Source organism: Rhincodon typus, chromosome 11, assembly GCF_021869965.1.
Source record: "Rhincodon typus isolate 14 chromosome 11, sRhiTyp1.1, whole genome shotgun sequence".
NCBI lineage: Eukaryota > Metazoa > Chordata > Chondrichthyes > Orectolobiformes > Rhincodontidae > Rhincodon > Rhincodon typus.
In genome coordinates, this window is record NC_063342.1 from 75,549,573 (window position 1) to 75,577,104 (window position 27,532).

The window sequence follows — 27,532 nt, forward strand, 5'->3', positions numbered from 1 at the left end:
ACTGGAAATGCCTTTCCTTTGGAGTATTTGTTGTATGTAAAGAAATGTGTAGACAATGTTGTATTTAGTTTGTTTGTTAAGTCTTAACAGCATGAAATTATGTGCAGACCAGAATAATGAGCAAATGGTTTAGAGGAAAAGTGTGAGAAGCATATTTCACTAGTCCTATTAATACAAATGGTGCGGCACGATAGCTCAGTCGTTAGCAGTGCTGCCTTACAGCTCCAGAGACCCAGGTTCGATTCTAGCCTCGGGCAAAAGACTGCGTGGTCTCCCTGTGATTGATGGGTTTCCTCCCACAATCCAGAGATGTGCAAGTTGGGTGGACTGGTTTTGCTAAATTGTACATAGTGTACAGGGGCACTAGTGTGCAGACTAGGTGGATTAGCCATGGGAAATGCAGGGTGGTAGTGTAGGGGGAAATAGGTCTGAGTGGGATGCTCTTCAGAGGAGTGGTGTGGACTTGATGGACCAAATGGCCTGCTTCCACACTGAAGGGATTCTATGAACAAATCATCATTTATTTTGGCAGCAGAGTGCTGAAGATGAATCCACACGTGTATTGTCCAGGTCTGCCTGTACTTCATCTTACCTGCTGCTCAAATCCTCAATCATTTTTTTTTTAACTTCCTGCCTTGTCTATTCCAATATTCTTTTCCATACTATTTCCATTTTATAGGTGTCGCAGCCAAACTAACATGTATTGTCCATGCCCAATTGCTATGGAGAAGGTGGTGCTCAGTTGCCACCTTGAACCACTGCTGTCCTTGTTGTGTAGGAGCATTCACAATGGTATTCGAGAGGGCATTCCGGGATTTTGACCCAGCGCCTCTGAAGCTATATATTTCCAAGTCTGAATGGTGTTGACTTGCAGGGGAAATTGCAAGTGTTGCTGTTCCCACGTATCTGCTGCCCTTGTCCTTCAAGGTGGTAAAGTTCATGGGTTAGGAATATGCTGTCAGAAGCACCTTTGTAATTTGCTGCAGCCCATCATCTAGGTGCTGCACAGTGCTGCTACTGAGCGTCAGTGGTGGAGTGTTTGAGTTTTGAAGGCAGTAGATTGGGTGTCAGTCAAGCGGGCTGCTTTACCCTGGAAGGTGTCAAGCTTCTTGACTTGTTTTTGGATATGCACTTATCCCATCACACTCCTCACTGTGTCTTGTAGGTAGTGGACAGACACTGACCCGTTCTTGTTGCCACAGTATTTATGCAGCTGATCCAGTTTAGTTTCTGGTCAATGCTATGCACAGGATGTCGATAGTGGGGGAATTCAGCTATAATAAAGCTGTTGAATGTCAGAGTAGATAGTGGATTCTGGCTTGTTGGAAACGTCATTTTCTGGCACATTTTCCAACACCCTGCATGGTTTAATAGTTTTAAAAAGTGGTTGAAAGAAAGAAAATACAGTGGACTATACATAAAGTGATCAATGCAATGACAGCTTTGTTGTAATTTGGGTAACGCTATGGCCCTTTATCTGCTTGAAAACCATGGTTCATGTATAAACATAACATTGATGTTATAAATAGAGTGAAAGCGTTCTCAATCCAACTCTTTATCTAAACCTGTTAACATACGTTCTTAAATTGATTAATAAGGTTGCTGCATGACAGGCAGAATTACAGCTTGTTGCAGCTTGTGTAAATTCCATTTCTTTTGCCAAAGCTTCAGCTGAACGCTCATCAGCCCAAATTTTGGAGACCTGTTCATTGCTTTAAATGAATAAAGCAAGTACTTACTATAGGCATAGTTTTGTGAGGCCTGTAGAGACCATAAAGTTTAAAGAGAAACTTGACCATCCAACGATGGATTAGGAGGACTACAACACATATTTTCAGTTTTAAACAAAGGTGAGCTTAACACTGTATTGTATCAAAACTTTATTGTGTAAATTCAATACCCCCTTTACTTCCTATTCTACCCTCATTTATTCTGAGATTTTAAGGGTTCACTCACATCTCCTCCTGCGATCAAATCAAGTCTGCAAATTCACTTAGATTTCCCCTCAGCGTAGAATATTTTCTGGGTTATGAGATTTCATAGGGGTCTTTCCATTAGCTTTTAGCTAAGTGACTCTTGAACTTTACTTCAGAACTTCATGACCCTGGACTGCACTCGGTGTCGTAGAGTCATCGAGGTACACAGCATGGAAACAGGCCCTTCGACCCAATTCGCCATGCCGACCAAGTTTCCTAACCTGAACTAGTCCCATTTGCCCGCATTTGGCCAATATCCCCATAAACCTTTCCTCTCCGTGTAACCTGTCCAAATGTTTATTAAATGTTGTAATTGTACCCACCCATACCACTTCAACTGGCAGCTCATTCCACATACGCACCACCCTGTGTGGATAAAGTTGCCCCTCAGGTCCCTTCTAAATTTTTCCCCTTTCACCTTAAACCTTTGCCCTCTAGTTTTGGACTCCTCAATCCAAGGGGAAAAGACTTCGGCTATTCACCTTATCCATGCCCCTTGTGATTTTATAAAGCTCTATAACCCGTCAGCCTCCTGCACTCCAGGGGCAAAAGTGGTCCCAATCTGTCCAGCCTCTCCTTATAACTCAAATCTTCCAGTCTCGGTAAACCACCTTGTAAATCTTTTTTGTGCCCTTTCCATTTTAATAAAATCCTTCCTATTAGCAGGGTGACCAGAATTGTACACAGTACTCCAAATGTGGGCTTGACAATGTCTTGTAGAGCTGTAACATAACATCCTATCTCCAGTACTTGGTGTTCTGACCAATGAAGTCAAGTATGCCAAATGCTGCCTTCACCACCCTGTCAAACTGTGACGCCACTTTCAAGTCACTTGCAAGTATTTGCATCCCTGGATCCCTCTGTTCAACCACACTCCCCAGGGCCCTGAAATCAAGTGTGAAAGTCCTGCTCTGGTTTGTCTTAGCGAAGTACAGCACCTTGCATACAGCCTCACTGGATAATTCCTCAAGAAGATCCTCTCTAAGTCCTGCCATGATGCTTTCTGTAATCAAAAACACCATTCCTTGTCCTCTCTTGCCTCCCCTTCTATCCTTCTTGTAGCATCTGTACCCCAGAACATTGAGCTGCCAGTCCTGTCCCTCCCTCGGCCATGTTTCTGTAAAAGCTATAATGTCCCAGTCCCATGTACCCATCCATTCCCTGAGTTCATCTGCCTTACCTGCCTTGCCTATTTAACTTGCTCTCTTTAACTTCTGTACTAGCCTCAACCTTTCCTTTCGTCTCACTACAGTTTAGGGTCCTGCCAGACTTGTTAAACCCTCCCAAGTAGCTCTAGCAAATCTCCCTGCCAGGCTATTGGTTCTGGTTCAGGTGCAACCTGTCCCTCTTGTACAGTTCACCTCTGCTCCAGAAGAGACCCAATGATCCAAAAATCTGAATCCCTGCCCCCTGCACCAGCTCCTCAGCCATGCATTCATCTGCCCTACCCTCCTATTCCTACTCTCACTAGCACGTGTCACTGGAAGCAATCCAGAAATTACTATCCTTGAGGTCCTGCTCTTTAACCTCCTGCCAACTCCCTGTATTCGCTCTGCAGGACCTCATCCCTTTTTCTACCTATGTAATTGCAACAATCTGTACAACGACCTCTGGCTGCTCATGCTCCCCTTTAAGAAATTGTTGCAACCGTTCAAGACATCCTTGACTCTGGAGGCAACACACCATCCTGAAGTCTTGCTCACGGCTGCAGAAACACCTGTCTGTGCTCCTGACTAGAGAGTCTCCTATCACAATTGCTCGCTTGGATTTTACCATACCCTGCTTTACAGCAGAGCTGGTCATGAACCACATACCTGGCTGCTGCTGCTATTTTCCCCAAGGGGGCTATCTTCCCACAACGGTATCCAAAACAATATATTTGTTTGCACCTCTGCTGGCGGCCACCCATCTATCTGACTGAACTTGCAGTGTGACCACCTCCCTGAAGCTACTATGTATCACACTCTCTGCCTCCTGTATGCTCCTTTGTGTGTCCAGTTGCCACCCTAACTGAGACATTCGGTCTGAGAGGAGCTACAGCTGGACGCACTTCTTACAGACATGGTCGACAGGGACACTCGACTGCTCCCAGATCTCCTACATCTGACAGGAGGAGCACACCACTCCACTAACTGCCTCTTCTACAGTTAGTTGTTTTTTTTGACTGATCCCTTGTTTAAACAAAGACTTACAAAACAATAGTTTGGAAATGCCCACCAGGACTTACTCACCAATCAGCTGCTCTTGTTGGTCCCACTCACTTTCTAAACTGGTCTGCTCCTGCCCCCACTGGGCCTGTGGAAGTAGTAAGGCAAACCAGTCACAGCAATGCCTCCCTTCCCCACTTCCTTAAAACTCCAACATTCACCTCAACTCCCAGCATTTCACTCCCTCTCATGCTTAGTGAATTACAAATCAGGAACATCTTTTTGGTTTTTTTTTTAATTTCAAAATTACACTTTTTTATTCATTAAAAAAATTTTACAAAGTCACTAAAGCAGTTCAGTTCTTTACATTAGCATATGAAGAAAACAAACAAACATTGGAGTTTGACTCTATCCAACAAACAAACCAAAGGTATCTCTTACTTGTGTAAGATTATATTTGCATATAATTGAGGTACTGGGAAAGAGGGCGGTGGGGCTGTGATATCTGAATGGGCCCCATTTACCTTCAGCAGGACAGTGGTCAGTGGTCTTCCACCACTGCTCCTTGGCAACAGCTGCCCCAAGCTTTAGTGCGTCCCTCAGCACGTAGTCCTGGACCTTGGAACATGCCAGTTTACAACACTTGATCGAGGTCAACTACTTGCCCTGGAATACCAAGTTTTGGGCAGACCAAAGAGCGTCTTTCACCAAGTTGATGGTTGTCTAGGTGCAGCCAATATTTTTCTTGGTGTGCATCCTGGGGAATTGATGGTAGAGCACAGATTCCTGCGACAAGGAGCTGCTCAGGGCGAACCTCAACAAAAGCCACTGCATCTTTCTCCATGTGCAAAGGCACATTCCAGAAGGAGATGTGTGACAGTTTCTTACCCCCACCTGCCTCAGCAGCTGCTTTGAGGGCGGCGTGTGGTGGTGCACACAGACCGGGCATACGAAAAGGATCTCACAGGTAGTGCTCTTCTGGCCACCAGCCAAACAATGTCTTGGTGCTTGTTGGAAAGTTCTGGTGATGACGCATTCTGCCAAATGACTTTCACAGTCTGCTTAGGGAACCATGCAACAAGATCCATCCTCTCCTTTTCCTGCAGTGTCTCAGGGAAGCTACATGCTGATGACTTCCTGATGGATTTGTGGTCAAAGGTGTTTTTCTTGGCAAATTTCTCCACAAAGGACAGGTGATACGGAACAGTCCAGCTACTTGGAGCATTCTGCAGCAACAAGATTAGTTGCATCTTTCGCAACACTGGGGACGGGTAAAACCTCAGTATGTAGTGACACTTGATGTTTGCATACAGAGGATCTACGCACAGTTTGATGCAGCCCCACACAAAGGTGGCCATCAAGATGAGGGCACCATTGGATATGTTCCCATCCCCCTTATCCAGAGTTTTGTACAAGGTGTCCCTGCAAACACAGTCCATCTTAGACCTCCAGATGAATTGAATGATTACTTGGGTGACTGCAATGGTGCAGGTTCTGAGTATGGGCCAGACCCGCACTATGTGCAATAATAGGGTGCCTCACACCTGACGACCAGATTTTTACCCGCAATGGAGAGGGAACAGTTCTCCCAAAAAACCAGTTCCTGCCTCACGTTAGCAAGGGTGCTCCTCCAAAGATTTTGCATACGTCCTGTCCCCTCCGAAACTTTTTCCCAGCACCTTCAGGTAATCTGCCCTAATGGTGAAGGGAATAAAGGATCGGTTGGCCCAGTTCCCAAATAAAATAGCCTCATGCCTCGATTTAACCTCGTCTCCCGAAGCCAGTTCAAGCTTTCACTGATGTTCCTGAGTCTTCACACTGACAGTGGATCTGAGCAGAAAATGGCAACATCGTCCAAGTGCAAGGAGGCTTTGACCTACAGGCCTCTCCTGCTTAGAAAGGTCACTCCTCTCAGGCTCACAGCTTTCCTGATGGACTCAGCAGAAGGGTCTATACAACACATAAACAAGACAGGAGAGAGTGGGCAGCCCTGCCTGACTCCGGATCTGATCAGGAAGTTTTCTGATTCGAACCCATTGATTGAGACTGTGTGAATGAAGTTGATGTAGAGCAGTCGGATCCACATTCAGATTCCCTCCCCAAAGCCCATTTTAAGAGCACGTCACACATATGCGTATACCCCACTATGTGTCCTGCGTGTAGGCGATTGTATCCCTGAGGAGTGCAAGGCTCTCGGAGATCGTCCTACCTGGTACAGCACAGGTTTGGTCGAAGTGAATCATTGATCCCAGAGCAGACCTGACCTGGTTGGTGATGACCTTAGACAGGATTTTGAGGTTTGCATTTAGTAATAATTTGGTCACCAATTTCTAATTTCCTCCCTCTTCCTGTTTCACTTGTAAATGAGGGTGATGATACCTTTTCCTCATGGATTTGCACATGCTACCCGAGAGCATACTATCATACACATCCAGCAGGTCTTGTCCCACAGGCTCAAGTCCCACAGAAATGAATAAAACTTGGCTGGGAAGCCATCGCTTCCAGGAGTTTTATCCTTTTCTAAGGACTCGAAGGCCTTGGTCAGCTCATCCAGAGATAATGGCTGGTCAGACCTCTCCTGTGTGCTGTTGTCTAAGACATCTGAGATAGAGGACAGGAACGACTGGGAGGCTGCGCTGTTTGTGGGCTTCATATGCAGAAGTCAGACGAGACCAGGTTATAGCCCAACAGGTTTATTTGAAACATTTATTGGAACATTGCCCCCTTCCAAAAGCTTGTGATTTCAAATAAACCTGTTGGACTACAACCTGGTGTTGTCTGACTTCTGATCTTGTCCACCCCAGTCCAATACCGGTGTCTCCACATATGGGCTTCATGTCCTACAGTCTGGTATAAAAGGATTTGCTGATCCTCAGTATGTCAGACTAAGATGACCTTACCAAGCCATCTCCTTCCTTCAGGCTGCTGAGCACAGAGCTCTCCTTGTGCACCTTCTGGAAGAAGAAATGCAAGCACGTCTCATCCCGCTCCACCCTCAACCAGAAGATTATCTTGAAGTCCTCTGAAGCAAAGAGTGAGGCTTGCTGGCTCTTCACCACCTGGAGATCCTCTGTGACATTGACTCCCTTCGTTTGCAGCAGGAGTAGGTTCTGCATGCTTTTCTGGAGTTTAGGCAGTTTTGCCCATCTCTCTCTCTCTCTCTCGGCTTCTGAACACCTCTGAGGATAAAGAACCTCTCGATGTTCCCGTTTACTGATTCCCACCGCTCTGATGGAGAGTCAAAGAGGGCCTTCACAGTTTTCCAACCTGTGTAATCCCCTTTGAGCTCCTCAGTGTTTTCTGGAGTCACAGCCATTGAATGGTTTTAGTATATGAAGCAGGTGAGGTGAGGTTAGGTGACTGATACTGAAATGGATCTGATGTACCCAAAGTCAACATGTCTCTTCAGCCTGTGCTGAAATGTGTATGGCATTGTTTGCTGAATGGCATCATAGTGCAGATGTTTCTCTTTCTGCAGTTAAGAGGATAATATTGTTTGAAACAACTCTATAACATGTTAAAAGTTTCATTGAGACATCACAGTTCCTGTCATCTTTCAGGCAGTGCCCTTGAATCTATCTGCCTCACTGTAAGTGGCCTTGTGGGAGACTTGTAAATTATAACTAAAACTGCTTAACTAACAATCTGTTGAATGAGTTGAGAGAGAATCATTTACCCAATATGCCTTTGTCATGGCTCCCAGCTGTATATTTTTCAGGATACGTGTTAAAAGGGATTACTGTACCCATTTTCAGTCAATTGCTTGGTTAAGTTCCTGAGTTTCAGTCAATTGTCCAGACTCATCACTTGTATTTAAAAATCTTGGTTTTGCCAAAGTATATTCAAGGCTGACTTCAAATTCACATTCTTCAAAAACAGATGTGATCATTTAGCACTGAAGAGAGTCTCTGCTGACCTCTGGGTTATGGAAAATTTCAAGCAACATAAAGCTTTGATCTGTGTTTTGATCTTTCATTTTCAGAATTACTGAGAATAGAGGTCACCCAGTTGCCAGTATCCAGTTTATCAGAATTTCTGACTGTGTAATGACTGTGTAATACAAGCTAGAACATACAACGGGTACTGTAGCACAACCTTTGTTGCTGGACTAGTAATCCAGAGACCTGGACTGTCGCTCTGAATACACCAGTCCAAATCCCAGCCCAGCAACTGGGATGTTCCAATTTAAAGTTACATTAGTGATCATGCCTATGAAGCTGTTAGATTCCTGTTAAAACTAGCTTGATAATGTTCATCAGGGAAGGAAGTCTACCATCTTTAGCTGCTCAGGGCTACATGTGGCTCCAAGGTCTCAGCAATGTGGTCAGCTGAATGTGCTCCAAACTGGCCAAACAGTTGTCTTGAACACAGCTAGATACTAACTTCTCAAAGATGGATGATAAATGATGACCCATATTTCATGAATAAATAAAAATTTCATTTTGCTGATGGGATTTGCCAAGAGATCTTTGAAAAGGAATTAAATTGTTTGAAACACATTTGAATAGTACAATTCCAATGGGAAGTCATTAAACCCTTCGAGTATGCACTGACTTGTTCAGTGAGCGATCCATTTCCGGCTCTTCCCCATATTCCTGAATTTATTTCTATAGTTGTTGCGTGGGCTGGAGCTGGAAGTAGGCACTCTGCGTATTGAAAGTGAAAGACAAATGGCATCTAATTGTGTAGGCTATGAAAGACGGGGAATTTGAAACCTGAGCTGCAAGTGGGTTGCGAGTTCAGAATTGCACAAATGGGAAACAATAACTTGACTGAGAAGCTGAGTGAAGCAAAAGTAGCATTTTCCCGCTGTTGAAATGAAGCAGGAACTGCAGAGCAGTGCAGTGAGGGTTCAGCAGATCTGGGTTTCATGCGTTGGGGTTGGGAGTGGGCGGCGTCTGGAAAAAAATGAACGAGTGTTGGTGAGAACGACAGAGCCAGATCAGCTGAGAAAAAGCAACAAACTTGTACACTTGGTATAACCCACGGTGCAGATAGCACCAAAACAGCTACCTATGTTTGCCTGTTATTGATGGCACTTTCTAGATTTTATTGTGTTTTACTCCTTTTCTTCTAGCTGTGAAAAGTTAGAATTTTTTTTCAAATATGTGTATTTTAAGCCTGTTCTTTTAGGTTCAGTTTTCCATAGTGGCAAGGGTCAATATTTAAATGCACTGCTACTACCTTTTCATTCAAATCATTGGGTTGGGGTGGCACCTATACCACATGGGCACCTTTGGATCTCTATCTTAAACAAGAGAATGCTCTCAATCTTGAAGTGTCAATTCAAATTTAGAGTCAGTCCAAATAATCATGTTTTTCTCATTGATTAGTAGGATGTGATAGGCATAGACAATGTTTGTTGCCTGTCTTTAATTCTTCTTGAGTGAGTGAACACTGGTAATGAGCCAGTGTTGAAAGGCTGCCTTCTATATTTATGATTGTTCTGATAATTCAACGGCTGCTTAGTGTTTGCGCTCTCTTGAATATAATATGATGCTCACTGGATGAAAGGCACTGTGGCAAGAGTGTTAGACATTATTGCATGCAGCTGCAGGTCTTTCATTTTGCCTTTCATAAAACCTAAATAATCAAGATCTGCATATGCAAAAATAAAATATTCACATCGTTGAAAAATGACGAGTTGATTATTTCAGCAGTGTAATAGTTTATATATTTTGAAAAGAAAGTAATGAGGCCTTTTATGCTTTGCATGTAGTGCCAGTCTCAAGGATGGATTGCGGTCAAGTGATTCCACCACCAGTCAACAGCTTAGTCTCAGCGTAGGTGACGACAGTACTGGCAGCTGGTCCAACCTGAGTTTTGAAGATGAGCATCCAGATGAAACCAGCAGCTTCCTGCACCTCAGTGACAGGTAAATCTCAGCCAAACCAATGGAAATTAATGTTTCCAATATAGTTAGCCCCTTTGAAATAATATACAGCAAGCAATAATATACATTCTGACATGTGCACAGTTTGACCAGTTTGCCTCCAAAGAACAGTGCATCATGAAATAAGCTAAAGTTAACAAATTACCATATGAAGCACCTACCGTTATTTCAAACCCAAAGTACCGTCAAGTATCTTTAATGTTGTGCCTTGCTGGTTTTGATGCAAACAGCTACAGTTGGTTCCAGTGGTGACTGGTAAAAATAATGAAAAGTTGTTTAGCTTTGCTTATAGAATATTTAACTGTTTGTGTTAGAGGTTTGTCCCATGAGATGCAAAGTCGGTGACGCATTCAGATTCGTTCAACAAATTCATTCTATGCTTTCACAGATGTTTGATCAACCTAATATGGTTACTATTTTATTGCCTGTTCTTCAGCCAGCACATAGGAAGAGACTTATTTAATGGGATTTGAAAGGATTGGAATAAAAAAATGTTGTCAAATGAGCAAAGCTTTAGAAAGCTGAAAGATTGTGATAAAGTTTGAAGCCCATTTTGTTCTGTATACCCTGGGCTTTTAATATCCTTTGTTCAATTCCATTGAAGATAAATTAACATAGAAAATTGGGCAGAGCTGTCTGATTTCACATTCTTGTGCCTGTTTGAACTCACTCATGTTATATAAACTGGCGCATAAACCAGTCCTTATCTGCATTTCCATTAAGCCACTTTCAAAGCACAATTGGCTTTTATTTCCATAGTGTTGTGACCACTCTCTAAAGTTAACACTAAATGGAAATTGGTCTTCACATGCTGAAAGTGGGTTAACTATTAAAAAGTTTTGTTTAGTTTTCATTTCACAATTCAACCACATTAAGGACAAGGTGGTAGATATGAGTGAAAAGAAATGAGTTATTAGTGAGACTGCATGCCCCCTGCCTATTTTTAGATGGTTGAAATGTCAGAAGTAGGTCATGTGTCCGCCTTGAGCCTGTTTTGCCATTCAGTTAGATCATGACTGATCAGTATCTTAATTTCAACTACCCACCTTATTTCCGTAACGTTTAATACTTTTGAATATCAAAAAAATTCTTAAATCTTTGTTTTGGCAGTTTGAGTTGACCCAACATCAGCAGCTTTTTGAGGAATCTTCCAGTTTTCCATTATTGTTTTTCTTGAGATGTCTCCTGATGTCACCCCAGAATGGCCTAGCGCTAATTTGAAGGTTCTGATCCCATGTTGTACGCTGCTCCACCAGAGAAAAAATATTTCTCTCCACCTACCTTATCAGTTCCCCTAATTATCATAAACCTCTTGGTTAATTGACACCTCATTTTCTGTTTTCATTTTCACTGGCAATTCACTTTTTCACAGTCACAGTCTGAAATGTTTCTCACTTTCTCCTAATTTAAGACACTCAAAACTCTGTATTGTATACCTGCCAGTACTTATCAGCCCTACCTTTATTCCTATCTTTCACCTTGAAGAGAGGAGTAGATGCTTGTGGTCTGATTTTTGTGACAGTGTAAAGTACACAATGACAGAAATTGATCATTCAGACTAATGGGCAAATCCTAAGTATTTATATTTATCTGTGTTAAAGAAAATAGAAACATTGAAATTAGGTGCAGGAGTAGGTCATTCAGCTTTTCGAGCCTGCACCACCATTCAATATGATCATGGCTGATCATGCAATTTCAGTATCCCACTCCCGCTTTCTCACCATACCCCTTGATCCCTTTAGCCAGAAGGGCTGCATCCAGCTCCCACTTGAAGATATCCATCCAACTCGGCCTAACAGCTTTCTGTGGTAGAGAATTACACAGGTTCGCAACTGTCTGAGTGAAGAAATTCTTCCTCATCTCAGTCCTGAATGGCTTAGTCCTTATTCTTAGACTGCGACCCCTAGTGCTGGACCTTATCCAGCGTCGGGAACATTTTTCCTGCATTCAATCTGTCCAGTCCCGTCAGGATTTTATATGTTTCTATGAGGTTCCCTCCCATCACCACCCCAACCCCAACAACCTCATTCTTCTAAATTCCAGCGAGTACAAGCACAGTTGATCCAGTGTTTCTTCATATGTCAGTCCTGCCATCCCAGGAATCAGTCTGGTGAACATTCACTGGACTCCTTCAATAGCAAGAATGTCCTTCCTCAGACCAAAACTGCGCATAATACTCAAGGTGTGGCCTCACCAAGGCTCTGTATAACTACAACAAAACAGCCTCACTCCGATACTCAAATTCTGTTGCCATGAAGGCCAGCATGCCATTAACTTTCCTCACCGCCTGCTGCACCTGCATGCCAACCTTCAGCAACTGTTCCACCATGACACCCAGGTCTCATTGTGTCTCACCAAGATTACTCTGTCTTGATTTATTCATGAATACTGAAACATTATAGTTTTAATATTATACTCATACAAAAGCATGAGACATTAGTTATTTGATTGATGTTCATGTATGTCCCTTACTTTCAATATAACGCATTCCATCCAGTGCATGTTAGAAATGTAATGGAGAATTCATTTTCTCTAGATATCTTTAAAGGTGATATTCTTTCTTATGTAAACGGTATAATGTTACTTTGTGGTTACTATTTTTAGCCAAATTAAACATGTTAGTCTTGTTCCAGTTGCTTGGACTAATTCTGAAACTCCAAGGCTGGCACAAACATAGAACAGCAGAAGAAAAAAGTTAATAGCAATAAACAGAAAAATTATATGATAGCACAAAACTGACCAAATTGAGCAGCCAAGTACTTGATTGATTCAGGCAATTCGACAAACAGTGCATCAGGACCAGGGTGTTAGACCCAGTTTTATCCCCCGATAAATTAGCACTGCCTGGAGATAATTGTGGCAGTGAGATCTGGCTAATTTTTCCCTTTAATGACAAAAATAACCAACACTACCTACCTGTTGTTAAAAGACATCCCAAACATCTGTTTTAGCACTCGTGACGTGAAAGAGGCTGCTGAATTTCATGTGGGTACAGGACCAGACAATGTAACTGGATCATCCCTGTGTTTTAGAATTGCTCTATATGTCTGGTTTAACCAAGCAATGTTGCTCGGAAAGGTAATGAGAAACTATGGTCAGTCACTCAATGTCCACTGCCTTTCTTTTCCTTTCTGGCAGTAATGGCAACAGCAGTAGCTGGAGCAGTCTGGGGTTAGAAGGAGATATATATGAGGAGAATATATCCTTTCCACCATCAGACAGGTTGGTCCAGTCTAGGTTTCATGAAAATTGGTTTGATCTAGGAAGTTTTATTGACTGCATGCCTTTGGAAGTGAAGCTGTTAAGTAGCATGTGCGTGTAATGAAAGACCTTTAGACAGGTCTGCAATAAAAATTTGAAGTGCAATACCACTTAAGACATTTTTTCATGTAACTCCCCCCTAAAGAAATCATTGCTTTTTTTCTCAATGCTTTTGATTATTTGAAGAGATTTGTGGTGTTCTGTGCAATCTGGGTCTCTCACTTTGCTTACTTCTCATGATATTTCATATTTAATGGCTCAGCATTTAATTAACACAGTATGATGCAAACCAGGCATAGAATATGAATGCACTAAATTGGATTTATTCTCTAAACGCTCTCACTCAGCAAAGGAGTTCTTGTGATGCAGTGATTGTGTCCCTGCCTCTGGGCCAGAAGGTCAAGATTCAAATCCCACATGTCCTGGGCGTGTGTCGTAGCGTGTCTGAACAGGTTAATTTGAAAGAAGTGCATGCTCAGCAAGAAGCCTTGCTGGCTGGGAGTCTGGGCAAGACGTTGAAGACTAGGTTATAATCCCAAGTCTAATACCATGACATTCGTTATTTTATTCATTGCTATGACCCAGAAAAAAATTCCCTTTTAAATATCCCATTTTTGCTATACTGAACAAGAGTGATAATGTCACGGGATCTCCATGCTCCTTTGTCATTCCGCGCATTAAACTGCTGGAGGGACACATTTTCGGTTCACTTGAAGTGACAAGGATTAATGAAGGATAGTTAACAGGGCTTTGTCAAGGAGGCGACATACCTGACAGGCTTGATTGAATTCTTTGAGGAAGTGACTAGATGTGTGGACGAGGGTAATCCAGCAGATGTGGTCTACGCGTACTTTGGTAAGGCTTTTGACAAGATCGTGGGTGACTAGTCAAGCAGGTAAGAGCCCATGGAATGCAGAGCAATATGTCAAATTGGATCAAATGTTGACAGTGTCAGGGGACAGAGAGTGATGTTTGAAGAGTGTTTTTGTGACTGAACCAGTAGTGTGGTAAATTGCAGAGTTCACTGCTGGGTCACATGCTGTTTGTAGTATACATTAATGATCTAGTCATGACCGTAGAAGGTTTGATCAATAAGTTTGCAGATGACATGAAAATTGGCAGTGTGATAAATAGGCAGAACGACATAAAACAGTACAGTACAGGAAGAGGCCTTTCAGCACACCATGTCTGTGCTGCCATACATGCCTTAGACTGCAGAACATTATAGATGGGGCTCATCAGATGAGGTGACCAGTGGGAAATGAAATTTAATCATGAAAAGTGTAGGGTGTTGCTTTACTAACATGGCATAACAAGGCAAGGGAGTACATGATGAATGATAGAACTCCACGAAGTACAAAGGATGGAAGGGTCCTTGGTATGTATGTACATAGATCCTTGAAAGCAACAAAACCGCTGGATGAGGTTAGGAAAGCATAAGGGACACTTGCCTTCATTAGTCAAGGCATTGAATACAAGAACAGGGTCGTTCTGATCGAGCTGTATATTAAGTTTGGTCAGCCATAGGTGGTGCACGGTTCTGGTTGGTAAATTTTAGGAAGTATGTGACAGTGTTGGAGTGGCTGCAGAGGACATTCACCAGGATGTTGCCTGGGCTGGAGCATTTCAGCCATGAAGAGAGTCTAGATTGGGAGGTTGTTTTCCTTGGAGCAGAGAAGACTGAGGGATAATTTGATTCAGGTGTATAAGATTGAGGGGCAAATGTTTCTTCTTAGAGGAATCAATAACTTAGAGGTTATAGATTTAAGGTAAAGGGCAGGAGGTTCAGAGGAGATTTAAGACAGAAGCTTTTCACCCAGAGGGCGGTGAGGATCTGGAACTCACTGCCTGAAAGGTTGATAGAGGTGGGAACATCACAGCATTTAGTAATTATTTGGACGATCACCATAGCATGCAAAGCTGAGGGCCAAATGATGGAAAATGGGACCTAGAGTACTGAGGTGTTTGATGACCGGCACGATGGGCCAAAGGGCCTCTTTCCATGCCGTAAAACTCGGGTGGGTGATTTTAATTTTCCCAATATTGGCTGGGATTTTCGTATTGCTAGGCGCTTAGATGAGGCCAAATTAGGTAGATGTATCCAGGAGGGATTCTTGAAACAATACGTATATACTCCACCGAGGGAAGGGGTCGCACTAGACCTTGTATTGGGGAATGAGCGTGGCCAAGTGAGCAAAGTTTCATTTTGGGAACAGTGATTATGATTCCATAAGTTTTAAGATAGTTATGGAGAAGGATAAGTCTGGCCCTCAAGTGAAAGTGCTAAATTGGGGAAAGGCTAATTATAATAGTGTTAGGCAGGAACTGGAAAAATTGGACTAGGGACAGCTATTTGAAATCCACATCTGACATGTGCTAGTCTTTTAAAAACTAGTTGACCAGAATTCAGGACCACTTATGTTCCTGTGAGAATGAAAATCAGGGGTGGCAAGATTCAGGAACCTTGGATGATGAGAGATGTTGTAAGTTTAGTATCAAGAAAAGGAAGCATATGAAAGGTTTAAGAAACAAATCAAACAAGGCTCTTGAGGAGTACAGAGGAAGCAGAAAGGAGCTTAAAAAGAGAAACCAGGAGAGCTAGAAGGAGCCATGAAAAGTCCTTGACAAGTAGGATTAAGGAGAGTCCCAAGGTATTTCTAGATGTTAGGAGCAAGAGGGTAACTAAGGCAAGGGTAGGTCCTTTCAAGGACAAAGGAGGGAATTCATGCGTGGAGCTAGAAGAAATAGGTGAGGTGTTAATGAGTACTTTGCATCAGTAAGCACCAAGAAGAAAAACATGGATGATGGTAAGTTTAGAGTGGCATTTGTTGATATTCTGGGGCATGTCAATATTAAGGAGGAGGAGGAGGTGTTGGGTGTCTTGAGAGACATTAATGTAGATAAGACCCCAGGGCCTGATGGATCTATCCCAGGATACAGAGGAGGCAAGGGAGAAGATTGCTGGGACCTTGACAGGGATTTTTGTATTCTCTGTAGTCACACATGAGGTCCCAGAAAACTGGAGAATAGCCAGTGTTGTTCTTTTGTTCAAGAAAGGCAACAGATATTCCAAGAAATTATAGGCAAGAGCCTTACATCAGTTGTAGGGAAATTATTGGCAAAATTTCTTAGGGACGGGATTTACTTGCATTTGGAGAAGAATGGTCTTGTCACATAAACTTGATTGAGTTTTTTGAGGAAGTGACAAAGATAATTGATCTGGGTAAGGCAGTGGATGTCTGTGTGGATTATTTTAAAGCATTCAACATGATACCACATGATAGGCTTGTGCAGAAGATCAAATTGCATGGAATCCATTGTGAATTGGCAAGTTGGTTACTAAATTGGCTTGGCCATAGAAGACAGAAGGTAATTGTGGAGGGGTGCTTTTTCAGACTGGAGTTCAGTGACCAGCAGTGTTCCACAAGGATCAGTGCCAGAACCTCTGTTTGTAATATGGAAATGATTTGGATGAAAATGTCAGTTGTTTGATTTGTAAGTTTGCAGATGACACGAAAATTAGTGGAATTGTGGTAGTGAGGAGCGAGATCAAAGGATACAGCAGGATACAGATCAGTTGTAAAGTTGGATGGAGAAATGGCAAATGGAGTTTATTCTGGACAATTAGAGGAAACAATGGCCTTAGTGGTATTATTGCTACACTATTAATCTAGGCACCCAGGTAATGTCCTAGGGCCCCGGGCTCAAATCCCACCATGGCAGATGATGGTAGAATTTGAATTCAAGAAAAATCTGGAATTAAAAGTCTGATGATGACCATGAAATCATTGTCGATTGTCAGGAAAAACCCATCTAGTTCACTAATATCCTTTAAAGGAAGGAAGCTGCCATTCTTACCTTGTCTGGCCTACATATTACTCCACACCCACAGCAATGTGGTTGACTGTTGAAGAGCAATGAATGCCGGCCTAGCCAGTGACTCCCACATCCTGTGAATGAATTTTAAAAGAAATGTGAGGTGGTGCATTTTGGGAGGTCACATGCAAGAGGAAAGTATACTGTAAATTGTCAGACCCTTAGGAGCATTGATATATAAGAGGTCTTGGGGCCCAAGACCATAGTTCGCTGAAAGTGGCAACACAGGTGGATAAGGTGGTAAAGAAGGCAAACAGCATGCTTACCTTCATCGTTCAGGGCACTGAGTATAAAAGTTGGCAAGTCATGTTGCAGCTGTATAAGACTTTGGTCAAGTGACATTTGGAGTATTGTGCATTGTTCTGGTCAACATGCTATCGGAAAGATGTGGAGGCTTTGGAGAAGATGCATAATAGGTTTACCAGGATGTTGTCTGGATTCATTAGAATCCCTACACAGTGTGGAAGCAGGCCATTTGGCCCATCGAGTCCACATGACCCTCTGAACAACATCCCACCCAGAAACACGTGTACAATCAGACACACACCGACACACTCAGAGAGGGGCAAGTGCAGAGGGAGGGTGTGGTGGGGGGTGTTGCATGCGTGCGCTCCATGTCCTGATAACCCTGCATTTCCCATGGCTAAACCACTCAACCAACACATCCCTGGACACTATGGGCAATGTAACATGGCCAATCCGCTCAACATGCACATCTATGGGCTGTGGGAGTAAACGGAGCACCCAGAGGAAATCCACGTAGATGCGGAGAGAATGTGCAAACTCCACACAGACAGTCGCCCGGGGCTGGAATCAAACCCAGGTCCCTGGCACATGAAGCAGCAGTGCTAACCACTGAGCCACAATGCCTGATTGGAGTGATTAGCTATAAAGAGAAGTTGGTCAAACTTGGATGGTTTTCACTAGAGCATCAGAGGCTGAGGGACAACCTGATAAAAGTATGTAAAATTGAGAGACATGGGTAGGTTGGATAGTTGGAGTCTCTTTCCCAGAGTGGAAATGTCAAATATTAGGGGACATAGGTTTAAAGTAAGAGGTGGCACGTTTTTTATATAGAGGATAGTACGTTCTTGAACGTGGTACCAGGGAGGTAGTAGAGGCAGATATGATAGAACATTTGAGAGTCATTTAGACAGATACATGAACAGGCAGAGAATAGAGGGATGCAGACCATGTGCAGGCAGATGGGATTAGTTTAGAGTAGCATCATAGTCACCTCAGGCATGGTGGGCAGAAAGGCCTGTTTCTGTGCTGTACCGTTCTATATTCTATGACTGAGTTCTGAATTTAACTTGTGTACAAAGTATTTCCGTTCTTCCATTAAGTCATTTATAGTGAGCGAAAAGTCCATCCAACATATTTACTGCAAATCTAAGGGAATTTTGCAGTATTTAGTCATCAGACTAAACATTCACAGCAAGATGGCAATTATGTACATTCTACCATAGTTGGATTATTGTGTCTGGTTCGCAGTATTTTCCACCTCAGTTCTTCACTCAGTAGTTTCCCGAAACTGAATTTTTAAAAAATTCTCAATTTCGGAGTCACATGGTGGTTCCCCTGGGTTTGAGAATTGTTTCTTGTGTGTGGAATCTGGCTGCCTAGTCAAAAAGTTTAAAAGTGTCCTGCTGGCTGTCAGTTAATCTAGGTTATCTAAGCACACAAGCACAAATAATTTGCTTTATGGTCACAAAGTAAATTATGATTCTACTGTTAGCAGTGAAGGGCCAGCACACTCCTTTTACATATTGGCATTGCCCTCCGTTTTGTGCACTTTTCAAAGTGGATTTCCTCTAATTTGATGCCCTGCATAGCTAATCTGTGTCAATTGTGAGTTGGACAGAGAACAGCGACTTAAATCAACCAGTCAGGTTGAAGAATCTTCACTGAACCTTGCGGAGTTTGAACTAAGAAATATAAGACAGGAAATATAAATTGGAGATAACAAGGTGTAGAGCTGGACGAACACAGCAGGCCAAGCAGCATCAGAGGAGCAGGAAGGCTAACGTTTCGGGCCTAGACCCTTCTTCAGAAATGGGGGAGGGGAAGGGGGTTCTGAAATAAATAGGGAGAGAGGGGGAGGTGGATAGAAGATGGATAGAGGAGAAGATAGGTGGAGAGGAGACAGACAGGTCAAAGAGGCGGGGATGGAGCCAGTAAAAGTGAGTGTAGGTGGGGAGTTAGGGAGGAGATAGGTCAGTCCAGGGAGGACAGACAGGTCAAGGGGGCAGGATGAGGTTAGTGGGTAGGAGATGGGGGTGGGGCTTGAGGTGGGAGGAGGGGATAGGTCGGACGAAGGACAGGTTAGGGAGGCGGGGACGAGCTGGACTGGTTTTGGGATGCGGTAGGGGGAGGGGAGATTTTGAAGCTTGTGAAGTCCACATTGATACCATTGGGCTGCAGGGTTCCCAAGCGGAATATGAGTTGCTGTTCCTGCAACCTTCAGGTGGCATCGTTGTGGCACTGCAGGAGGCCCAGGATGGACATGTCATCTGATGAATGGGAGGGGGAGTTGAAATGGTTCGCGACTGGGAGGTGCAGTTGTTTAGTGCGAACTGAGCGTAGGTGTTCTGCACGGCGATCCCCAAGTCTCCGCTTGGTTTCCCCGACGTAGAGGAGGCCACAATGGGAACAGCGGATGCAGTATACCACATTAGCAGATGTGCAGGTGAACATCTGCTTGATGTGGAAAGTCTTCTTGGGGCCTGGGATGGGGGTGAGGGGGGAGGTGTAGGGGCAGGTGTAGAACTTCCTGCAGTCGCAGGGAAAAGTGCCGGGTGTGGTGGGGTTGGAGGGGAGTGTGGAGCGGACAAGGGAGTCACAGAGAGAGTGGTCCCTCCGGAAAGCAGATAAGGGTGGGGAGGGAAAAATGTCTTTGGTAGTGGGGTCGGATTGCAGATGGCGGAAGTGTCGGAGGATGATGGGGTGGTACGTGAGGACGAGGGGGATTCTGTTTTGGTTGTTATTGCGGGGAGGGGGTGTGAGGGATGAGTTGAGGGAAATGCGGGAGACACGGTCGAGGGCGTTCTCGACCACTGAGGGGGGGATGTTGAGGTCCTTGAAAAACGAGGACGTCTGAGATGTACGGGAGTGGAATGCCTCATCCTGGGAGCAGATGCTGCGGAGGCGAAGGAATTGGGAATAGGGGATGGCATTTTTGCAGGAAGCTGGGTGGGAGGAGGTGTATTCTAGGTAGCTGTGGGAATCGGTGGGCTTGAAATGGATATCAGTTTCTAGGTGGTTGCCAGTTTCAATGTTCTGAATGTAGACATTGTCACAGTTGGGGCCAAATTGTGAAGGCCTGAATGTGGACTGTAGTCCATTGGGGATGATCTGGTTCCATAGGCATTTCCCGCAACTGTGGTAGAAAGCTGTTCCAGTGACTGAAGGGTAGTGTACAACGGCGTACCACAAGGATCAGTACTGGGACACTTATTGTTTGTTATATACATAAATGTTATAGGTGAAAATGTGGGGAAATGTTAAGTAAGTTTGCAGACGACACCATGATTGTTCGGGTGGTTAATAGTCAAGAAGATGGTTGGAGGTTACAGGAAGATGTAGGTGAATTGGTCATATGAGCTGAGCAGCGGCAGATTGTATTTAATCCTGAGAAGTGTGAGGTGATGCTCTTTGGAAGAAGAAACAAGATCAGGAAGTATTTAATGAGTGACAGGACACTGTGTAGTTTAGAGGAACAGAGGAATCTTGGGGTTATTATTCCCTGAAGTCAGCAGAGCATGTGAATAGGATAATTAAAAAGGAATATGGGATGCTTGCTTTCATCTGTCGTGGCATAGGGCTTAAGAGCAAGGTAAAAAAAAAATTGCCTGCACATGGTCTGAAACCCTTTATCCTCTGCCTGTTCATGTGTCTGTAAAATGCTTCTTAAATGTTCTGACATATCTGCCTTTACCGCCTCCCTGGTAGCACGTTCCAGGCACATACTACTGTCTATGTAAAAAAAAAACTTGCCACCTCTTACCTTAAATCCATACCCCCTAGTATTTGGAGTTGTACAGAGCATTGGTTAGGCCACAGCTGGAGTACTGTGTGCAGTTCTGTTTGCCTCAGTGCTGGAAGGATGTGAAGAGTTCAAAAGGGGTTACAGAAGCGTTTCACCAGGATGTTGCTTGTTATTGGAGCAATTGAGCCATAAGTTAAGATTAGATAGGCTTGGATTATTTTCTTCAAAGCAGAGAAGGCTGAGGGGGCACATGGTTGAGGTGTATAACATTGAGGGGTATGGATAGAGTGAATAGGGAACAGCTGTACCCTTGGTTGAGAGATCACTCACGAGAGTGTGTAGTTTTATGGTAAGGGGCAGGAGATTCTGAGGGTATTTGGGAAAAAATGTTTTCGCTCAATGGGTTGTGGGAATCTGGAATTCACTGCCTGGGAAGGTAATGGAGGCTCGAAACCTTAGAACCTTTAAAAAATATTTGGATGAGCACTTGAAATATCAGAACATTCAAGGAAATGGGACAAGTGCAGGAAATTGGGATTACCGTGTCTTCAGTGGTAGTTATTGTTGGTGTAGACTGAATGGACTGAAGGGCCTTTTCTGCACTGTATGGCTCTGGAGTAAACGTTATACAGAATGCCGTTTGGGTTAAGGGAATGAGATAAAAGAGACAATGTTTTGAAAACCAAATCTGATGTTTTTGTGAAATTCATTTTTGAGTGTTATAAAGGATGTTCGGCAATGATTAACACACTTACAAGCTCATTGATTCCTGAATGCAGAAAGTTTAATTTCTGCTGACAGTTTTTTGTGGGAAGGTAGTTGACAAGTGCTAGAGGTTTGCGTCATCAAAATCATTTCAGTGCTGAGTGTTGCTGAGGAGTGAATCAGCGGTGCAACGTGAGGACAATAACTTGGGATTATGTAGCTGAATGCACAGCATCAGCCCTCTTTAGGAGAACCTTTTAAGCAGTAACCCTGACAGAACTTGTTTGGAATAGACGCTGTAATTAGTTCACTTTTAAAAGACAGGGTCCTCAAAAGAAATGGGTACCTCTGACAGAAACCTTTGGGAGTTGTATTTAACTGTGGGTGCCAGAAATTCGGATCTGATTTACTCTGTAACACTGCGGGGGAGCACTGAAAGTTTCAGTTATTATTGGTAGTGCTGGGCCAAAGTCAGTATGATTTTCGGTTTTACCAGTGCGGAAAAGTAATGTTGAATTTTGAGGCTGTGGAACACCGAGTGCTTTCTTGGGGAATACCTAGTGCCAGTGTACTTGGTGGAGAGTTCTTCATGCTAAAAGACAGATTCTCATCACATGACTAGCATAACAACAGAAAAGAATGACTGCAGGTCCTTGGTCAGATGGTGACATTTGGATTTGTAGTTATTTTAAAGTATGCATGTTTCAAGGCAAGTCAATTTAGAGTTCTAACAAGTGAGGTCATGAGAAGTGAATCTGTGAAAGTTGGAGGAGGTAAAAACTAGCATCAAGTAATTTCTCATGGCTAATTTTAACACTCACACGTTCGGCAAGGAGCTGTGTCAAAGCTTTGTTCTTGGCATGTGTCTTACCAAATGTGGGTCATAGCAAATGCTATAAAACTGCAAACATTGGATGCTATTAATAGTGGAATAGCATGAGAAGTATTAAGATTCAAATGGCTTGCTGGTTGGAAATGCATGTCTGTGACCAGCATTTTCACTGCCTTTTGTTATTTTAAATAATTTTACTTCCTATTTAATTTTAATTCTAAGCATTCATTATTTCAACGTGACCACTGAGTTGGAGTGAACACTAATTAGCTGATTCTTTCCTGCTATTGTAGTGATAATAGTGAAGACAGAGAGGAAGAGGTGCAAGAAGATTCTGAAGGTATAGTATGAAGTTCCATTTTTGTCCCAAAGTGGTGTTGCCAGCCATCGCCATGAAAATCATAACAAAAGGCCAATTAATGTGCAATTCTTGAAGGACCTAATCAGTAAGATCGAAGACACAAATTAAATAGCAAGCATTAGCAGCTCTTTGATGTAAACTGCATTCTCATTATTTATCTCAGCAAAAGCAAGTCAATGTGTCCATCCTGTACGATTGCAGGTCTTTGAAAGAACTCTCCAATTTTTCTCACTTCCTTGCACTTTCTCTATAGTTATACAAATAACTTTCTTTTTCAAGGTGCATTCTGTAAAATTCAGTAATAATGTTTATTGACACAATTAACAAAATCATTTTTTATATAAAGTGCAATTTCCAGATAATGGAATTGGTTCATCTGACCTTTCCTACTGTTCAGCTAGGTGTGAGTCACCATTCAGAATAACAACACAAGGTATCTCCTAAGAAACATTTGACACCAGAGCCTGTTAGTTGAGACTCTGTCTTTTCCAGGACTAATGTTCGTCTGCTTGGCACTCAGCATTGCGCTTCATGGTGACCTAGGCCCAACCATCTTCAGCTGTTTCATCAATGACCTTCCCTCCATCTTATGGTCAGAAGTGAGGATGTTTGGTGATGATTGTGCAATGTTCAGCACCATTTGCGACCCCTCAGCTGAAGATGGTTAGGCCTAGGACACTATCCTGAGGAACTCCTGCAGATATGTCTTAGAACTGAGGTGATTAACTTCCAACAACTACAACCACCTTCCTGTGTGCCAAGCTGACTTTAACCAATGAAGAGTTTTCCCCAATTTCCATTTACTCCACTTTTACACAAAGTGTTATTATGTAAATATAGCATGTGATTAGGAAGACAAGTGAAACTTTATTGTTTATTGCAAGGGGAATGGAATGTAGCAGTAGGGATGCTTTGCTTCAGTTTTATGGAGTGTTTTTGAGGGCATATCTGGAGTACTGGGTAATGCTTTAGTCTCCTCTTTTAAGAAAGAATATAATTACATTATGATCAATTCATAGAAGGTTCACTCGACTGCAACTTGCTATTAGGGGATGGGTGGGTGGGTGGGTTGACTGGACAGCCTAGGCCTGTATAGAGTATTGGAGTTTAGGAGAATGGGAGTTCACCGTTTTTGAAACATGCAAGATTCTGAGGCATGTGACTGGTGAAAAAAACGTTTCCACTTGTGGTAGAGATGAGATCCAGGAGAGAGAGTTCAAAAATAAGTGCATCCCATTTAGGATGGAGATGAAAGGGAATGTCTTGTCTCAGAAGGTGTGTGCTTTTGGAATTCTGTCCCCCGGTAGAGAATGCTGGAGGCAGGACCATTGAATACTTTTCAGGCAGACGCAAATATATTCTTGACCATCAGAAAGTCAATGGTTACTGGTGATAGGGAGAAGATTGAGGCCTCAAGCCACATGTAATCTTGTTGAACGGTAGAGCAGATTAGAGGGATCAATTGACCTACTCCTAATTTGTATGTATGTCACTGTATGTCCGTAGTGTAGGCAGTGAAAGCCTAAGATGGCAAATCAGATGGGCTGCTTTACCCTGGATAGTGTCAAATTAAAGTGTCCTTGAACCTCTGCAGTCTGTGAGTAAAGTTGCCATAATCCCAGAGAGTTATGCGATTGCGCTCACATGAGAGAAAAATTATGCGGTGGTTTAGCTGGAGCGTCGTCATGCCTAGGTGAGGGTGAGGGGGAAGGGTGTGGTGAAAAAGGTGGGATCTTCATGGTGACCTCAGCCAACTGTGGCAATTGAACACGCGCTCTTGGTGCCACTCTGCATTGCAAATCAACCGTCTAGAAAACTGACCTAAGCGACAACTCCCTCTCGTCTGAAAAATGACTTCTTTATTATCTAATGAATTGCAAGTGAATCTAAACATGGTATTATCATCAGCAAACATCTTCTGATCTGTTCATATGTTAGAGGCTTAGCTATTAATGATGCAACTGAAAACAGTTGTATCTAGGAGTGTGCCCAAGGGTCATGAATGTAGCTGCACCATGGGTCACAGATGCGGATGAAAACTGGTCTCCTCAATAGTGCAGTAGGTGCTGAAACTCCAGCTAAGATGCTGAAACAATCTTAAATTACTGCTGCTTCAACACCAAAAGTCAGAAACGTTGTGGTAACTGAGACTTCTAAACTTCTGAGATGTCTTTATAGGAAACCCTTTCCAGTGTTGTAACAGTGTAACACAAATTCTGTTGAGATTAGATTTGCTGGGGTTCTGAACGGCCTGTTAAAGCGGAATATTCACCTTCTGTAGATAAGGGCAGCATAGAGTCCTAACCCTAAAGCGTCTCTAGCCCTCTCATGTGGTCTGTGTGGATGTCAGTGATGTAGCTAGGTCAAAGAAACAGATTTGTTGAGAATGTTTGAACAGCTAGAGACAAAGTTATAATCAGAACCTTAGAAGAATAAACCTCTGGGTATCCATCTGATCCATGGACAAATTGGCATAGGGTAAATAAGACTTAAAAAGTTGAAAACATGTCTCACAGTTTGTTGGGGAGAAATGGCTTTTGTTTCATGGAGTACTGAGTAATGAAGGGACTGTGACATTAGGATGGCCTAATGTGTGGTACCTTTATCAAGCACCTTCTAAAACTCCAAATATATTACATCCACTGTTTCCCCTTTATTCTGCTCATTAACTCCTCTAGAATTCTAGTAAATCTATGTGTTCACAGTAAAAAGGGCAGAGTGCACAGTTAATCAAGAAAAACAAGGCAAAAGGGTAGAACTTTAATCAATCAGTCAAGGAGAAGGACTGGGAAAACCAATGGGATGAAAGACTGACAATGACCTGTATCCGAGGGTATTAACAGAAGGGGCTACAGAGTTAGTGGATGCATTATTTATAATATTTCATATTCCCCTAGATTCTGGACAGGTTCAATGCATTGCAAAACTGCAAACATAAATTCACTGTAAAGAAAAGGAGAGACACAAAGCAGGAAACTACAGGCCAGTTAGTCTAACACTGAGGTAAAAATATGCTAGGATCCATTTTTAAGGAGATAATAGCAGGAGGTTTAGAAAATCACAATGCAAACAGGCAGAGTCTGAGGGGATTTGACAGGGCAGATGCATCATGGGCAATTAAGAACTAGGATTTAAGAATAAGGAGTTTCCAATTTAAGATCATGATGTGGAAGATTTTTTCCACTGAGGGTTATCAATGTGTGAAATTCTCTCCCCAGCGAGGGAGGCTAGGTTATTGAATAAATTAGATGTTTTTTTAATTAACGAGAGTCAAGGACTTTAAGAGAAAGACAGGAAAATGGATTAGAGCCCACAATCAGAACGGTCATGGTCTTCTTGAACGACAGAGTGGGCTGAGGGAGCAAATGGCCTACTGCTCCTGTAGTTGGGCATGTGCCATTGTTTACCAATCATGTTAGGCTGGTTAGGCCACTTTTAGAATACTGCATTCTATTCTGGTCTCCCTGCTTTAGGAAAAATGTTGTTAAACTTGAAAGGGTTGAAAAAGACTGAAAAGGATGTTGCCAGGGTTGAGGGTTTGAGCTGTAGGGAGAGGCTGAATAGGCTCAAGCTTTTTTCCCTTGAGCATTGGAGGATAAAATCATGAGGGGCATGGATAGGCTGAATAACCAAGGCTTTTTTCCCAGGGTAGGGGAGTCCAAAACCTGAGGGCATAGGTTTAAGGTAAGAGGGGAAAGATTTAAAAAGGACCTAAGGGGCAACTTTTCATGCATGCATGGAATGAGCTGCCAGAGGAAGTGGTGGAGGCTGGTACAATTACAAATTTAAAAAGCATCTGGATCTGTACATGAATAAGGAGGGTTTAGAGGGATATGGGCCAAATGCTGGCAAATGGGACTGGATTAATTTATGATATCTGATCAACGTGGACAAATCGGACCAAAGGGTCTGTTTCCATGCTGTACAACTCTATGACTCTATGTACTCCAGTGAAGTAAGGATCCACTGGGGGAACAGAACGGCAGCTCATCAACTTCTCCTGCAGTTTACTTCTCCTGCACACCCCCATGGCCTAATGGCATATATCAGGCTTTTGACAGTGGAAAAGTTTGTTGTCAGGATGGTGCCAGCCATCAGTGCTGCTCTGAATAACACAAGCCAGGAAATCTGAAATAAAATCAGCAAATCTTGGATAATGAGTAACAGAGCTGAAGTGTTATGCTGTCTCTCTTTAGAGCCTGTGCAACACCCTGTATTTTTTTTAATCATAATTGGAAGGGATATTTTCTTTTTGCTTAAGTAATGTTAGTCTCTCAGCAGTCACTTCTGATCTGTTATTTATTTGTTCATTTTTTGTTCCGTTTGTAGGTATGATGCAGGTGAAAGAACCATTATCAATTTTAAATGTTGACCATGAACCCTGCAGTCATGATCCTCAGATAAGAGCAGTGTTGCAGTGGATCGCAGCCTCACAGTCTCCTGTGTCTTCAGTGTATTTCATGGAATCTTTTGAAGATGAACTATTGCATGTG

General features: G+C 43.0%; 1 protein-coding gene across 15 annotated transcripts in view; it reads left to right on the top strand.

The window, feature by feature from the left end:
• akap11 (A kinase (PRKA) anchor protein 11) overlaps positions 1-27,532 on the top strand; it is a 90,502-nt gene that overhangs the window by 54,250 nt on the left and 8,720 nt on the right. For 12 of the 15 annotated variants that reach the window (XM_048602737.1, XM_048602727.1, XM_048602740.1 and 9 more), the window contains 4 exons: positions 9,843-9,998; positions 13,155-13,238; positions 22,972-23,018; positions 27,369-27,529. In XM_048602737.1, coding sequence (XP_048458694.1) covers positions 9,843-9,998; positions 13,155-13,238; positions 22,972-23,018; positions 27,369-27,529 — 448 coding nt within the window. Of the gene's footprint in view, positions 1-9,842; positions 9,999-13,154; positions 13,239-22,971; positions 23,019-27,368; positions 27,530-27,532 lie in introns of those variants that run through there. The other 3 variants (XM_048602729.1, XM_048602741.1, XR_007263190.1) reach the window with 3 other exon arrangements.